This window comes from Pelodiscus sinensis, chromosome 10 (genome assembly GCF_052426305.1).
Source record: "Pelodiscus sinensis isolate ZL-2025 chromosome 10, ASM5242630v1, whole genome shotgun sequence".
NCBI classification, from domain to species: Eukaryota; Metazoa; Chordata; order Testudines; family Trionychidae; genus Pelodiscus; species Pelodiscus sinensis.
In genome coordinates this window covers 52,210,535-52,225,070 of record NC_143061.1, presented here as the reverse complement: position 1 = coordinate 52,225,070, position 14,536 = coordinate 52,210,535, and the positions used below count along the sequence as shown (strand labels likewise).

General features: G+C 46.7%; 1 protein-coding gene across 1 annotated transcript in view; it reads right to left on the bottom strand.

The window, feature by feature from the left end:
• The window catches only part of PCCB (propionyl-CoA carboxylase subunit beta), a 75,709-nt gene that overhangs the window by 16,793 nt on the left and 44,380 nt on the right, over window positions 1–14,536 (bottom strand). Inside the window, exons 11-12 of the mRNA XM_075937379.2 lie at window positions 6,547–6,654; window positions 2,852–2,952 (exon numbers count right to left, since the gene is read on the bottom strand). Coding sequence (XP_075793494.1) covers window positions 2,852–2,952; window positions 6,547–6,654 — 209 coding nt within the window. The remainder of the gene's footprint in view (window positions 1–2,851; window positions 2,953–6,546; window positions 6,655–14,536) is intronic.

Genomic DNA, 14,536 nt, shown 5'->3' with positions numbered 1-14,536 from the left:
CCAGCTGACAGCCCAGACGCGTCTGGGCTGTCAGCTGGCCGCGTGCTCCGCTCTGCTTCCCCCTCCCTCCAATGGTCTGCAGACCAGGGGGAGGGGGAGCAGAGCGGAGCGGAGCAGAGCAGAGCAGCAGAACGCGCAGCCAGCTGACAGCCCAGACGCGTCTGGGCTGTCAGCTGGCTGCGCGTTCCGCTGCTTTGCTTCCTCTTCCTGGTCTGCTGGAGACCAGGGAGAGGAAGTGCCCCATTCGTAACTGCGGATCCGACGTAAGTCGGATCCGCGTAACTCGGGGACTGCCTGTATTTAGCATCTCCAGAATGGCCCTATCTTCCTTGAGTGCTCCTTGAGCACCTCTATCATCCACTCATCCCACTGATTATTTGGTGGGCTTCCTGGTTCCTATATACTTTTTTGAGGCAGTCCTTTTTGGCAACTCTTCTGCTTCATCATGGGTTAGTAGCTGTCCTTGTGAAATGTACTTTTTCTCCCCAGGTGCTCAAAGTTGTTTTTTTCTCCTGTAGACTCATTCTCACAGACCTGTTAAGAGTAGACCTGAGTGGTTTAGATCTCATGATTCAAGAGCCAGTTGGACGCAGAATCTGCACACTGCTGCAAAGAAGTGATCTGAGAGATCAATCATCTTCTTATGTTTTTCTTGATCTGTCTTTTTTGAAGGAACTTCCCTGCAGAACAAACAGTACTTCCATGGCCTCTTGGTATTCCCGCAGCCAATTATTCAGATTGTGCAGTGGGTGCTGGACTTAAGAGGTCTCAGTCTTGCAATGCAATTTCCACAGGGTCAGCAGCTAAAGCAGGGGTGGGCAAGAGGCTGCCTGTGGGCCGGATCTGGCACGCAGCTGCCTCAACAGAATCCCTGAGGCAGAGAACAGGTCAGACTTCAATTGTTCTCCATTTCAGACGGCTGGGGAAGGAAGAGGGAGACTTCTCATGCTGTCCCTCCCTACCCCCCAGGCAAAATCTCTTATCTCCCATTGGCCAATCTCTTAGTTTCTAGCCAATAGGAGCTGAGAATTTTTGCTGGGAGAAGGGACAATGTAGGAAGCCATTTCCCTTCCTCCTCAACTCCTCCTCCTCATGCCTGGAGCGCAGCCACATGGAGCAGCCTGCAGCAATCTGCCTAAGATTTCTCCTGGTAAGCACCTCCCAGCCAGAGCCTGCTTCTGGCACCCCAGCTCCTCTCGCACCCCAACCCTCTGCCCCACCTCCACATACCCAAACCCTCTGCTCCCTCCTGCACCCATATTTCCTCCCAGATCTGGCACCCCAATCCCATGCCCCAGATCACAATTTCCTCCTACCCTAGGTCACATCCCAAAATCCTGCACCCCAGTCCCCTGCCCTAGGTCACAACTGCTTCCTTCACCCAAACTCCCTCACAGACCTCATTCACCCTCCTGCACCCCAATCCGTTCCTCCCAGCTCCCTTCTGCACCCAACCTCCATTACAGACCCTGGAATTCCTCCATTAATATCCTGGAAGAGTGCGGCCCTTGACCACTTTCCAAAATCTTGGTGTCGCCCCGTCAAAAATTACTGCGCACCCTTCAGCTAAAGCTATTCCTTATTCTAAAAGTAAATGTTGCACAGGCAAAAGAGGCTCCTATGTAACAGTGTCAGTGCATGAGAAATAACTCATTTTTACTCCATGAGGCCCACAATTTGAAGACTGGCCCTTTCACTTCGTCTGCTATTACAAATAATCAGGAGCCAGTCAACCAAACTTTTTTTTAACTACTAATGGTGAACTACAAGAAACATACACCAAGTTTCTTTTAAAAAGCACAACTGCACAAGAAAAAGGAAAGGTTGGGGTCCCAAGACCACTTGTGATGGCACACACACAGAGGGAACAGTTGTGATTTTTAACACTTCACACTCTCTCATAGTTGTGCAGCTCTGAACATTCTGGGACACTTCAGTCAGGGCATGCATCTCCCAAAATGAGTATCTGAAGAGGAAAAAGGAGCAGGATCTCAGCGATACGGACAGAGAATAGGGAGAGATTAACAGGAAGCAGCAGCAGCAGGAAAGTATTATGCGAAAGGGTAGAGTCAAAATGATATCAAGGTGGCACACTTAGAAGAAAGAGGATTTTTTATAACAATAGAGAACACAGGGAGAAATGGAGAAAACTAAAAAGTACAGTTTTTGCCATGCTGCGACAGAAGAGTCTCTCTAATAAGTAGCTGAAGAGGTGAGGCTGAACACAGAAAGAAAGAAGAGCAAGAAAATGGTACCTTAATCCACGAGAGACTGTAAGGTATGGAGACTTTGCATTTACAAAGCTCCTATCAGTGCAGTGTCTAACAGAAAGAATACATGGCTAGGAATAGAAGGGAGAAGAAAAGGGCACCGAGGACAGAGCTCTGAGGGACAATGATGAAGTTCAAGGCCTAGGGGTGATGACAGAGCAGCAGAGAAAGAAAGCGGAGAACACAGACTCACCACAGCTCCAGGTCTCAACTGTTTAAAGCGACAAAAAGATCAGAGTATGGTAAGCCTGGATCTGGCCAGAGTTAGGTCATTTATGACCTTAGCGAGAGAAGTTTAGTGACATGGAGGAGACACAGGCTTGTCTGCAAGAGATCCAAGAGAGGAAATGAAGGTGAGAGTGACAGAATACTGAAGAAGCTTAGTGTCAAAGGGCATGGAGGGGTTGTAGCAATATTCTGACAAGCAAGTAGAAACAAAAGCTGCATGAAAATTGAAAAAAGAACCATTATGAGAGAAGAAGCAAGAGAGAACAGGATTCCAGAAGAAAGTTGTCTATGAATAACATTCCTTCTAGCAGAACAAGAGTACTTGTGAACTCCAAGAAATGATACCACCTTACCTTTCTGGTGATAATAGTAATTTTGGGCACAGTTGCTTCTGCAAAGGCAAACAGTAGTTTTGCACCATGACGTATGATTCCACCATACTCCTGAGCTGTGCCTAAAAATTATGAGAACCAAAAAACCACTTTAGCAAAGTTATAAAAAAAAAAATCATTCACCTGTGAAGGGGTCTCCAGATGCTGCCAGCAGGTCAGCTAACACCACCAGCTGTGTTTACTGGACAGCAGTGTTCTCCACAGCTCCATACTGGACAATAGGGTGAGGAAAGCTCAGATGGAGAACTGCAATGAATATATACTACAGGGAACAGCAGCTATATGGCATTGCGATACCATACAAATACTGTCAAAAGAGTCCCATTTGGAGGCAAATTTTGATTCAGCTGAGAATAGCACAAGACCCCAAACTATCTACTAATTTCACTTTTTTGGAACCATACGACTCTGAGAAGGGTATGGTTTTTCAGTTTAGCTTCAAGGACAGTTCAAAGCCATCATTCAGAGTCAGCAGCAGGTGAGTTACAGTGAAAACGATCTATAAAAATCTGTTCCCTAACTACACACCTTCCCACAAAGTTAAGGGAGGATTTGCTGCTATACCCTTTCTTAGAAATGAGATTAATAGGCAAGCAAAGAATTTCCCTCCATCACTCTGAGGTCCTGGGCTCCCCGGAAGTTTGAGGAATCAATCCTGTGGTTCTAATGATGGAAATACAGCTGCAAGAGACACCATCCTGAATGCCTGAGACTTGGCAAAGTTGTTTAGAACTTTTACATTTAAGATCAATCTCCACCCTCCATTCTTTTTTGGGACCAGGAAGTAGTTGGAATAAAATCTTTTCCCTCTGCGCTTAATAGAAAATAGATCCACAGCTCCCATTCACAGAAGCAAATCAACCTTTTGCTTTAACAAGTGCTTATGAGAGGGGTCCCAGAAGAGAAACAAGATGGGGGTGGTATACTGGAGAAAAATGAAATGGATACTGTACCCAGGTCTTATAATCTCCAGCACCCATTTGTCCAATGTGATTCTCTCCCCTGTGGAAAGACAAGCAGAGGTGACTTCTGAAGGGTGGAAGGAGAGGTGTGTATACAGCTCAGTGTAGTGAGATGGTTCCGGGTCCTCAACCAACCTGCAGAAACAGACACTTGGATGATGATGATGGCTCAGGAGTCGGTGCCGAGGGAACAGGTGGTCTCTTCCGCTGGAATCTCAACTTTTTCCTTAACGGGGATGTAATATTTCTTACTGGCTCATTCACACGTCTGCAGACTCATCAGAGAAGTCTGCCAGATGGACTTTGCCAGATCCTACAGGGCCTCATTCACAGGCAGAGCAACTCGGGTAGAGAGAGATCACGGGAGGATGCTTAGGCGCTTATGCTGGACTTTTAAGGGAATCTGCAATGCACTTCATTAACTTTTGGAAATGTCTGAACTCATCAGCTGCAGACATTAGGGGAGGCATAACCCCTTCATTAGGGAAAATTAAGAAATATTTGTTTGGGGAGTGTGATGAGGTGGCTGCCTCTCACTGGCAGAAAAGGGGTTAAAAGCAGCCCTAGGGAGGTTGCACCAGAGACAGCCAATTAGAAAGGGGCTGAGAGCAGCAGTGACCCCTGGCATATTGGAAGGGCTGCAGTGGAGGCAGAGCAGATTCAGTAGCTGACAGCAGTGAGGCACCACCAAGGCGGGCACCCTAGCAAGGAGAGCGAATTCCCATGGCAGCTGGCAGAAAGCGCCAGAACAGTGATTCGCACCCTATCGCAGGGGATAATCTCCTTAGCTGCCCTAGGCTCCTGGTCTTCACAGGGTTTTTGTGCCTACGGTCATAAAGGAGGAGGAGCTGGAGCAGGGAAGCATCTCGTCCACATTCCCCACAGAAGAGTCTAGGGGCCTGGGAAAGTTGCTGATGATCCCACTATGGAGAGGTCTGAAACGCACTGGGGTGACAGTCACTTGGATGGGATTCTGCAGCCTATTTTTGGTGGAACTCCCCCCTTCTTGTCACCAGAGCGTCAGGATGGAAATTCCTTGTTTGATGTGCTGGGGAGCACTGCCTCGAAACATTCACTTTGAAGGAAAATTCCTTGTTTTTAAGAGGGGGAGCCTCAGCACCCTGAAAGTGTTGGGTAGTCAAGTGGCACCAGGGGAAAGGTCCCACCTTGGTGACCATGCTTGTCTCGGTACCAATAGCCAATTAGTACCAACTAACAAGGGAGATGCACACTCCTGCAAAACAAACAGTGCTCTTGAGAATCTGAATTCTTGCAGTACTGGGTGGGTTTGAAGAGCAGGGCTCTGTTCTTTTGTCTGTATTGAGGATATATGCTTTCCAGGTGAGTCCACGCTGATGAAAGTAGACAGTAACAATGAGGGTGCCTAAGGGGCCATGGAGACCATAACATCTTCCTGAAACTGTGGCCAACTGGGATGTAGATGGTGAAGAAAAGGCCGTGGCTACCATCCTCTGTGAGGTGGACTATTTCAATGATGCAGTGTCCTGCTTACGCTGCACTGAAGGTTTCAGTATGGAGTTACGCTTGCAGCCCTTTTTCTCTGCTGAGCCTGGAGACTTGGGTACAGAAGCAATACTAAGCATGTCTGGAGCCTTAACCATACCCAGGGTGGAATGCAATGTCTCTACAGAAATTGTCTTCTGCAGGGACCAATTGTCTTCTGCCTGTTTTAGATGGAGTCTTTCTGTGGAAATTACTCCATTTGCTATGAATATTCTCTGTATCTCAGGTAGACCAAGGTAAAAGTGCTGTGGTTAAGTGGGCACTGACTGCTCAGCACTGAATTCGGTAGTTGAGGGGGGAGGTGTCTTCTGAGCCAGATCTCAGGCTAGTTGGAGGAAAAACCCTGTCATTAGGAGTCTCAGGGTTAGCTCCCGATTTCTTTTTGCCCTGCCCTTAAAGCAGTGCAGAGCACTTCTGTGGGACACAAGATGCTCCCAAGCAAAAGATATGACAGGAATGCCTATTGCTGGCCAGGAGGCCTCCAGGCAAGAGACATACTGCTTGAAGCTCAAAGAGCCTGCACATCCCCAGGTAACAGTATGCAGCAGGGGAAGGGGCCTCTCCCCAAAGGGGAAAGAGAGTGAAAGGCTCACCTTGATCAGGGCTCTGAGGAACAGAACTGCTGGAATCAGACAACACAGCTGTTCTGACACAGGTGGTCAGCCAGGAATTCCCACCCCAGAAGTTTCCCCCTTAGCACTCCATGGGACACTGGCTACTCCAAAAGAGGCACTGCCCCTTTCTCCCCAGAAGAACTAGTAGGTGATGCAGTGGGTTTGCTCTCAGCTGCACCTTTTCATGTACTATCCCTCTCAGAGCAGCAACACTATCACTGAACCCTTTTGGAGGTACCTGCATTCTCAAAATAATATGGAAACAGAGCAAGTGAAGTGTGAACAACTTCTGCTCTAGCTGCAATGAGGGCAGGATTTCTGGGGTGCTGGCAATGGCAAGGAAGCAGCCCATCTTTGGCTGGGCCCAGCATGATGGCTTTCAACTGCTCTGGCACTTGCAGGGGGATGGGCACATCCTGCTCCCTATGGCTGAGCCTGACAAACATGACTTTAGATCAAAACAAAAAAAGAAACAAAGAGAAACTGTATTAACTATCCATAACCAACTGTCCTCCCCACCCCAAATCACACCGTGTTACAAACATGGAGGGCCTACCTGGCAGAAATCCAGGAACATCCACAAAAGTGATCAGAGGAATGTTGAAAGCATCACAGAATCGAACAAAGCGGGCTCCCTTCACAGAAGAATTTATGTCCAAACACCCTAATAACGTTCAGAAACAGAGAGGACACTATATGTCATGGGGTTTTACAACTGTTCTAATAAATTGTAACCTTCAGATATTGCATTCAGGATAGTATCAGGATCTCGCTGGCTCGTTTGGCTGTATTACCTTGTATCCAAATTACTCCTGTTTCTGTATTTTCAGTTGTGGCGGGCTATTTTTTGTCTACTTAGTGATGTTTCCCCCTCATTTCACTTCAAGGTCATGGATAAAAAAAATAAAAAACATTCCAGGTGCCTAAGTCCAACTGGTAGTCAGAGAGACTTAGGTGCTTTGAATGTTATGGGATATTATTGCATGTTACGAGACTGCATTGTTTTAGCACTAAGAGTATGACATGTATTTTATCTGTAAGCATTACATAGTATTTCTCTATAACGTACAAAGCCTCAGATATCTGCAGTGTTGTAGCCATGTCAGTCCCAGGGTGTTAGCAACACCAGGTGGGTGAGGTAATATCTTTTATTGCACTAACTTCTGATGATGAGACAAGCTTTCGACCTATACAGAGCTCATCTTCAGGTCTGCGACCAGTACTCAGTGTCACAGCTAAATACAATACTGAACTGATAGTTTAGCAGTCCTCATTATAGGCTAAGGAGACCATTCCAGGTGAAGTGGCCCATTACTTATATCCAGATAATTCTGGTAAGTGTGCTGTGCCCACATGCTGGAGAGGAAGGTGAAACTCTCCCAAGGTCATTGTCAATCTGACCTGGAGGAAAATTCCTTCCTCACCCCACATATGGGGATGAGTTAGATCCTGGGCATGTGAGCAAGAACCAGCCAGAGCTAAGCACCTGACAGAGGGATTCTAGATACCACCTGAGAGCCTCACTCCATGTAGTGTCCCATTGTCCTGTCTTGTCACTGCTAGTATATCACAGAAGGGAGATAAAAATCTCCCAGGATTCACTAACATGGGAGCCTTTCCTGACTTTTGCAGGTGACCAGCTGAAGTTTGAGCTTTAGACACATAAAATATAAATCAGAAATTACCCTATAATTAAGCCTTAACCTCCACTGCACATGCCACTCAGTCATACAACTGCACATACATTTGTCCAGTTCTCTCTCAAAGCTAAGTAAGTAGTTGGCCTGCACAACTCCTGTTGAGAGGCTGTTCCATGAGAAAAAGTGAGGTTCTGGCTAGAAACCTTCTAATTTCCAGTCTGAATTTGTTCTGGCCAGTTGATATCCATTTATTCTTGTGGGAACATTGCTCATTAGCTTACATAGCTCTTCACCTTCCCTGGCATTTACCCCTCTATTGTGTTTATAGAGAGCAATCATATGCCCTTTCAGCTTTTGTTTTTACTAGACTTAACAAGTCAAGCTTTTCTATTCTCTAAGAAGACAGACCTTTTGTTACCCTAATCACCCTAATAGCTCTTCTCTGCATCTATTCCACTTTAAATTTATCTTTCTTGAATATGGGTGAGTACAGTTGTACACAGATGAGGTCTGATCTGTGCCTTTTAACAAGGCATTAATATGTCTCTATCTCTAGAAATGCCTCATCTGATATATCATAAGAGGCACATTTACCTTTTTCACAGCTTCATATTCATGCTCTTAGTCACTCTGGGTATGTCTATACACTGCAGCTATTTTGGGATACTGGAGTTGTAAGAATTTATTATTACTTTCTTCACTATTTGCTCTAAAACCTTGTATATCACTGAGGTCAGACTTACACGCCTGAAATTGTCAGATCACTTTTCTTCCCTTTCTTAAATAGAAGTATGACACTAGCTTTTCTCCAGTCAGATGACACTACCCTCAGATAACTGATTTATTAAAAATTATTAGTACTGAATCAGCAATCTTATGTTCCAGTTGTTTCAGTATTATAGGATGGAAGTTTATGTAGTCCCCCCACCTCAATTTGAGTGCATTAACCTCTAAATTTTTCTTCCACATCAGATGTTATTTCCATTTTTAAACACACATTTCCATCAGACATATTGCATTCATGCACATCATCATAGTTACTGAAAACTGAGGCAAAGGATTCATGTAGGTTCTAGTTATCTTCTTCCTGTTCACACTGCATAGTGGCCCAACCTCAACCTTCTTTATTCTCTATTTATATAACTAAGAAACTAATTTATTTTATATTTCCTGAGCAAAAGATAATTCAGCTTGACTTTTAGCACTTCTCACTTTATTCTCACATTTTCTAACCCCCTTGTGATGTAGCTTTCTTTGCTGATCAGCCCCTTTTTGCATTCCTTACAGACTCTCTGCCAACTCTTAATAACCTTTTTTAAGTAGTTATTCATTCAGCTGAGCCTGGAGCCTTTCCCTCGAAGTTTTTTCCCTCTTTCTTGGTGAAAATTTCAGGCAGCTTTTGTATAGTTGATTTGAAGAAATTCCAAGGCTCCTCCACATTTAAGACCTTGAGCTCTTCAGTACAGCTGACTTTTCCTAATTCCCTTAATCTCCCAAAGTCTGGCCTTTTGAAATAAAAAAACATAGTGACCTTGTTTTAATGATCCTTCCATTTAATTTAAATTGCATCAACTGGTGATCACTTTATGCTAGGTTTTTCCTAAGAGCAGCTCTCCCATTATGTCCTTACTACTTATTAAAACACTGAAGAAGTTTTTCCTTCTTTTTCCATGTCAGAAAACAATTAAAATATACATATTTTATTATATTTAATTTATACTAAACTGGTATCCAAATGGAAACAAACAGTCTTGAGCATTTAGACATCTTTGCCAAAATTAAAACCACCGAATCGAAAGGAAGCCAGCAGAAAAACCTGCTAATTTTTTCAGGTACTCATATGACGGTTAACAATTTAACTTGGCAAATGTTTGTATTTGATCAAGTTGCCCTTGAGAAAAACGATCAAAAGTCATCATATGACCATTTGATTTTCTCAAAAATGTAATTTGCCACATAGAAACAACATCATTTAAGAAAAGCAACAAAACTCCCTTCAAAATAACAGAATTCCCCTACCAGCTCTGATAGAGGTTTATCTAATCCAGTAACAGCAACCTAGGGCTAGTACTAGAGACTGCAGAGAAACATGCAAGGGAAATAAGGGCTAATACTTATGTTAGTTACAGATAAATTTATACCCTGAAAGGGGAAGTTACTCACCTGGTGTAGTAAGGATTATTCTTCGAGATGTGTCCCTGTGGGTGCTCCACTCTAGGTGTCGGGCTGATCGGAGGCTTTTCGTAGCTGTAGTCGGCCAGACCGCGCATGCGCAGCAGGTTCCACGCACCGTTTCTCCAGTCACGCGGTCCGGCCCCTTCGCCAGTTCCTGTCACCGTCCGGAATCTGTAACGAGATAAGGAGACAGACCCGGAGCGGGGAGGAGGGCGGGACGTGGAGCACCCACGGGGACACATCTTGAAGAACGATCGTTACTACACCAGGTGAGTAACTTCCCCTTCTTTGAGTGGTCCCCGTGGGTGCTCCACTCTAGGTGACTACAAAGCAGTAGTCAAGATGCGCACCGGGTCAATGATTTTGTGCAGAGGCTAGAACCGCGGACGCTACTGCTGCGTCCGGGGCCCAACGCCGCACTGCAGCATAATGATGAATGAAAGAAGTGCTAGAGGACCAGGTGGCTGCCCGGAAAATGTCGCTGAGAGGGACGCCTCGGGCAAAGGCGGTGGAGGTGGCCACCGCTCTAGTGGAATGAACAATAGGTTGAGAAACGAGAGGCCTTCCTTTGAGTGAATGGCATGTCGAGATGCAATCGGTAATCAGTCTAGCTATACGTTGACTCGAAATAGGATTGCCTTTGGAACGCTGCGCTATGGACACAAGCAGCCTGTCCGTACGTCTTCATGAGCGGGTTCTTTCTATGTAAAAGGAGAGAGCTCGTTGCACGTCGAGCGTGTGAAACAAGGCCTCTGATGGAGAAGAATGTGGCTTGGGATAGAAGGCAGTTAAAACTATAGGCTCATTGATATGAAAAGAGGTATTGACCGTGGGAATGAACGCCGGATGCAGGCGCAATATCACTGTGTCCTTTAAAAAGGATGTGTAAGGAGGACTTGCCATTAACGCTCCTAGCTCGCTGACTCTGCGTGCCGAGGTAATCGCCAATAGGAATACAACTTTCATTGTTAACATTCGCAGTGATATTGATGCCAAAGGCTCAAAGGGGGGGTGCACTATTGTGTGCAGTACCAAATCCAGGCTCCAGGCTGATGGAGGGGGTCTGTGAGGTGGATGCAGGTTCATTAGACCCTTTAAAAACCTTTTTGTAGTTTGATGGGAAAAATTGAGGAACCCTGCAGTGGCTCATGAAAGGCACTGATTGCTGCTAAATGAACTTTCAGAGTAGACAAGGAGAGACCAGAGTCTTGAAGCTGCAGGACGTAATCTAGGATCTGCTGCAAAGGAGAAACAAGGGGTTCCACGTTTTGAATTTGAAACCATTGAGCAAATCTGCGCCACTTTAAGTTCTCCAAGTGGAATCTTTCCTACTACTCATCAAAATTGTCTTGACTCGTTGTGAGCAAAGGTGCTCATCATGTTTGAACCAGTTATCAGCCATGCTGTGAGGTGAAGTGAATCGAGTCTGGGATGCAGGAGAGCTCCGTTCTGCTGTGATAACAGGTCTGGACGAAGAGGTAGTGTCCATGGTGGGCATAACGACATACTGTGCAAGAGTGGGTATCACGGCTGTCTTGGCCATGCCGGAGCTATCAAGATGACTGTCGCCCGTTTGAGCATTATTTTCTCGAGAGTCCTGGCCACTAGGACTGTCGGGGGAAATGCATAGAGAAGCAATCCGCGCCAAGTGGTGAGAAGAGCGTCACCCAGAGATCCGCTCCCCATCCCCGCTCTGGAACAGAACTGGGGACACTTGGCATTCTGCGCTGTGGCAAATAGGTCTACTCTCGGCATACCCCACCTGCGAAAGATGCAATGTAGAACATCTGATCTTATCTCCCACTCGTGATCTACCGGGAATCGTCTGCTCAACGAGTCTGCAATGACATTGCTGATGCCAGGTAAGTACGACGCTGTGATGGTTGCGCCGTTCTTTATGCACCAGTTCCACAACCGTATTGCTTCCACACAGAGGGAACAAGATCTGGCACCCCCGTCAGTTTACATAGTACATTGCTGCCACATTGTCTGTGAATATCCTGACGGTGGTGTGCCGTATGCATGGGAGAAAATGCTTGCATGCTAGGAAAATGGCGCGTAACTCCAAGAGATTGATGTGATAAGTCTTCTCTATGGAGGACCATTTGCCCTGAACACGATCGTTGCCCATATGTGCACCCCAGCCTATGAGAGATGCATCTGTCGTTATAAGCACAGAAGGCTGAGGACGACAGAATGGGACTCCGGAAAGGATGTTTCCTGTGCATTTCCACCAACGCAGGGAGTCGCGAACATGAGGCGGCACAGTGACCGTCTTGTGAATGCTGTGTTTTTGTGGTAAGTATACCCTTCCTAACCAGTGTTGAAGATCTCTGAAGTGAAGTCTTGCATGAGGAAACACGAAGGTGGTGGATGCCATGTGGCCCAGAAGGCGCAGACACGTATGTATGGACACAGTTGGAGCTATGTCGAGTACCTTTACTAGTTCCTGTATCGCTTGGAACCTGTCTAGAGGTAAGTATGCCCTTGCCGTGATAGAATCTAGGACTGCGCTGATGAACTTTATGTTTTGTGTCGGAGCAATGGTCGACTTCTGTTCATTTATTATCAAGCCGAGAGAATCGAACGTGTTTCTGACTAACGAGATCATCCACATGGTCTCTTGATGCGTTGGGGCCTTTATGAGGCAATCGTCTAAATAAGGGAATATGAGGACGTGCTGGCACCGTAGATATGCCACAACTACCGCTAGAGTCTTTGAGAAAACTCTGGGAGCTGCCGCCAAACCAAAGGGGAGGACCCTGTATTGGAAATGGTCGTTGTTTATCACGAAGCGCAGAAAGCATCTGTGCGCCCGGTGGATTGTAATGTGAAAATACGCGTCTTGCAAGTCGAGGGCTGCAAACCAATGGTTGTGCGATAGGAGCCATCGGGAGATGGTCTCCTGGATGAATAGGCAGTGCTGTATCTGCTGCCATAAGACCTCGAGGGTGAACGAGTTGGTGAGCGAGACCTAGAAGTATGCATCCCAAAATGTGGTATGGGGTGCCTGTAAACATAAGTTTAGTGAGGCCTCGAGTGGCGGTGCGGAGAACGCGAGCTGCGATGATAACGAGGCCCCTTGGAGAATGGTATCGCGGAGGGGAGGGAGACAGTGCCGAAAAAATCGGTGATGGAGATGGAGACCCTCTTCTAGGAGCCGACTTCCTTTGAGCTTTTGAAGGTACGGCCGAAGGCATGGCGCAGGGCTCATCGACGGAGGAATGCCTGGAGACCTGATCCTCATCATCTAAGACCAGTATTGGGGAGTGCCGCGCCGATGAAGCTGGGGAGGCTAACTCTCCTACCGGTGCCTTAGGCGGAACCGAGCTGCCATGGTCCGCTGGTGCCGTGCTCGCTTTCTTCATAATTTGCAGTGCCACTCCCGGCACTGTAGTGTGACTGCCACTCGGCGCTGTATCAGGTGCCGTGGGCGTTCGGTGCCCCGGTGCCGCCTGCTCTGTCGGTGCCGCTTGTTGAAGCGATGCCGTATCGTGTCTTCCGTGTTTCTGCACTGTCGGTGCCGAGGTTGTAGGGTCAGGCACTCTCATAGGCTGCTGCCCTTGAGTCGGCGGTGCCGATTTCTTCCCCGCCTTAACAGTGGTCGACGGCACCGGCACGGAAGAGGAACGTCCCACAGACTTATGCCTGTGCGATTTTTGTTTCGCGGGTTGATAACCTGTTCCGGAGGTACCTGGCTGGTCACCATCACTGATTTTAGATAGAGGGGCCGCGGTCAGGGATCGCGCCGGGGAGACTTTTTTCCCCTTCTTTTGAGTCCACCCGCTCTGCGGTGAAGACCTCCTCTTGCGCTCCATAGAGGGATCTCCTTGAGGCATTTCAGAAGGCTGCAGAGCCTTATCAAATAGGATGAGCTTCAGCCTCATGTCCCTGTCCCTACGTGCCCTGGCCGTTAATTTGGAAGAGTGAGCATATTTGCTCGGCACATGGGACTCCCCCAAGCCGTGGCCGTCGGACGCCGGCATGGGGTCTTTGCACAAAGAACATTTCTTAAAACCCGGTGAACCGGGCATTTTGAATTTCCTGGGTTCAAACAGTAGAGAAAACTAGAAATAACAGTAGCCTTAACTAACTATGTCAAACTTTCAATTTTTTTTTAAACAAATAACTAACTACCTAACGCTAACCATAACCTGAGGAAAACGAATGAAAATTTTTAACTTTTCTATTGAAAGGAGCTGCCTCTGAGGAGAGACTCAGATCTCCGTCAGCAACCTAGGATGGTTGAAAGGAACTGGCGAAGGGGCCGGACCGCGTGACTGGAAAAACGGCGCGCGGAACCTGCCACGCATGCGCGGTCCGGCCGACTACAGCTACAAAAAGCCTCCGATCAGCGGCGCTGGAACGAGCCCGACACCTAGAGTGGAGCACCCACGGGGACCACTCGAAGAAGAACACAAGGATATATAGACTTCGCACATTTTTTCATCTTTTAAAAAGAACCCTTACTATGGTAACTCCAGATGTGCTTATTATCCAACAAAATGTCTCAAGTCTGTTAAGCTCTTGATCTCCGTTAATCATACATGGATATAATGGCATTAAGCTCCACAGGCTTGTTGTGTGTTATGTGAAAAAGCACTACATTTATCAGATTTCAAGTTGCTGGCTACTGATTTCACCAAATATCTTTTCTTAAAATAAACAAACAAGGAGGTGAGTAGAAGTGCCCTCTCCATACTGTTTATTTCATTTACCTTTTTCATATCC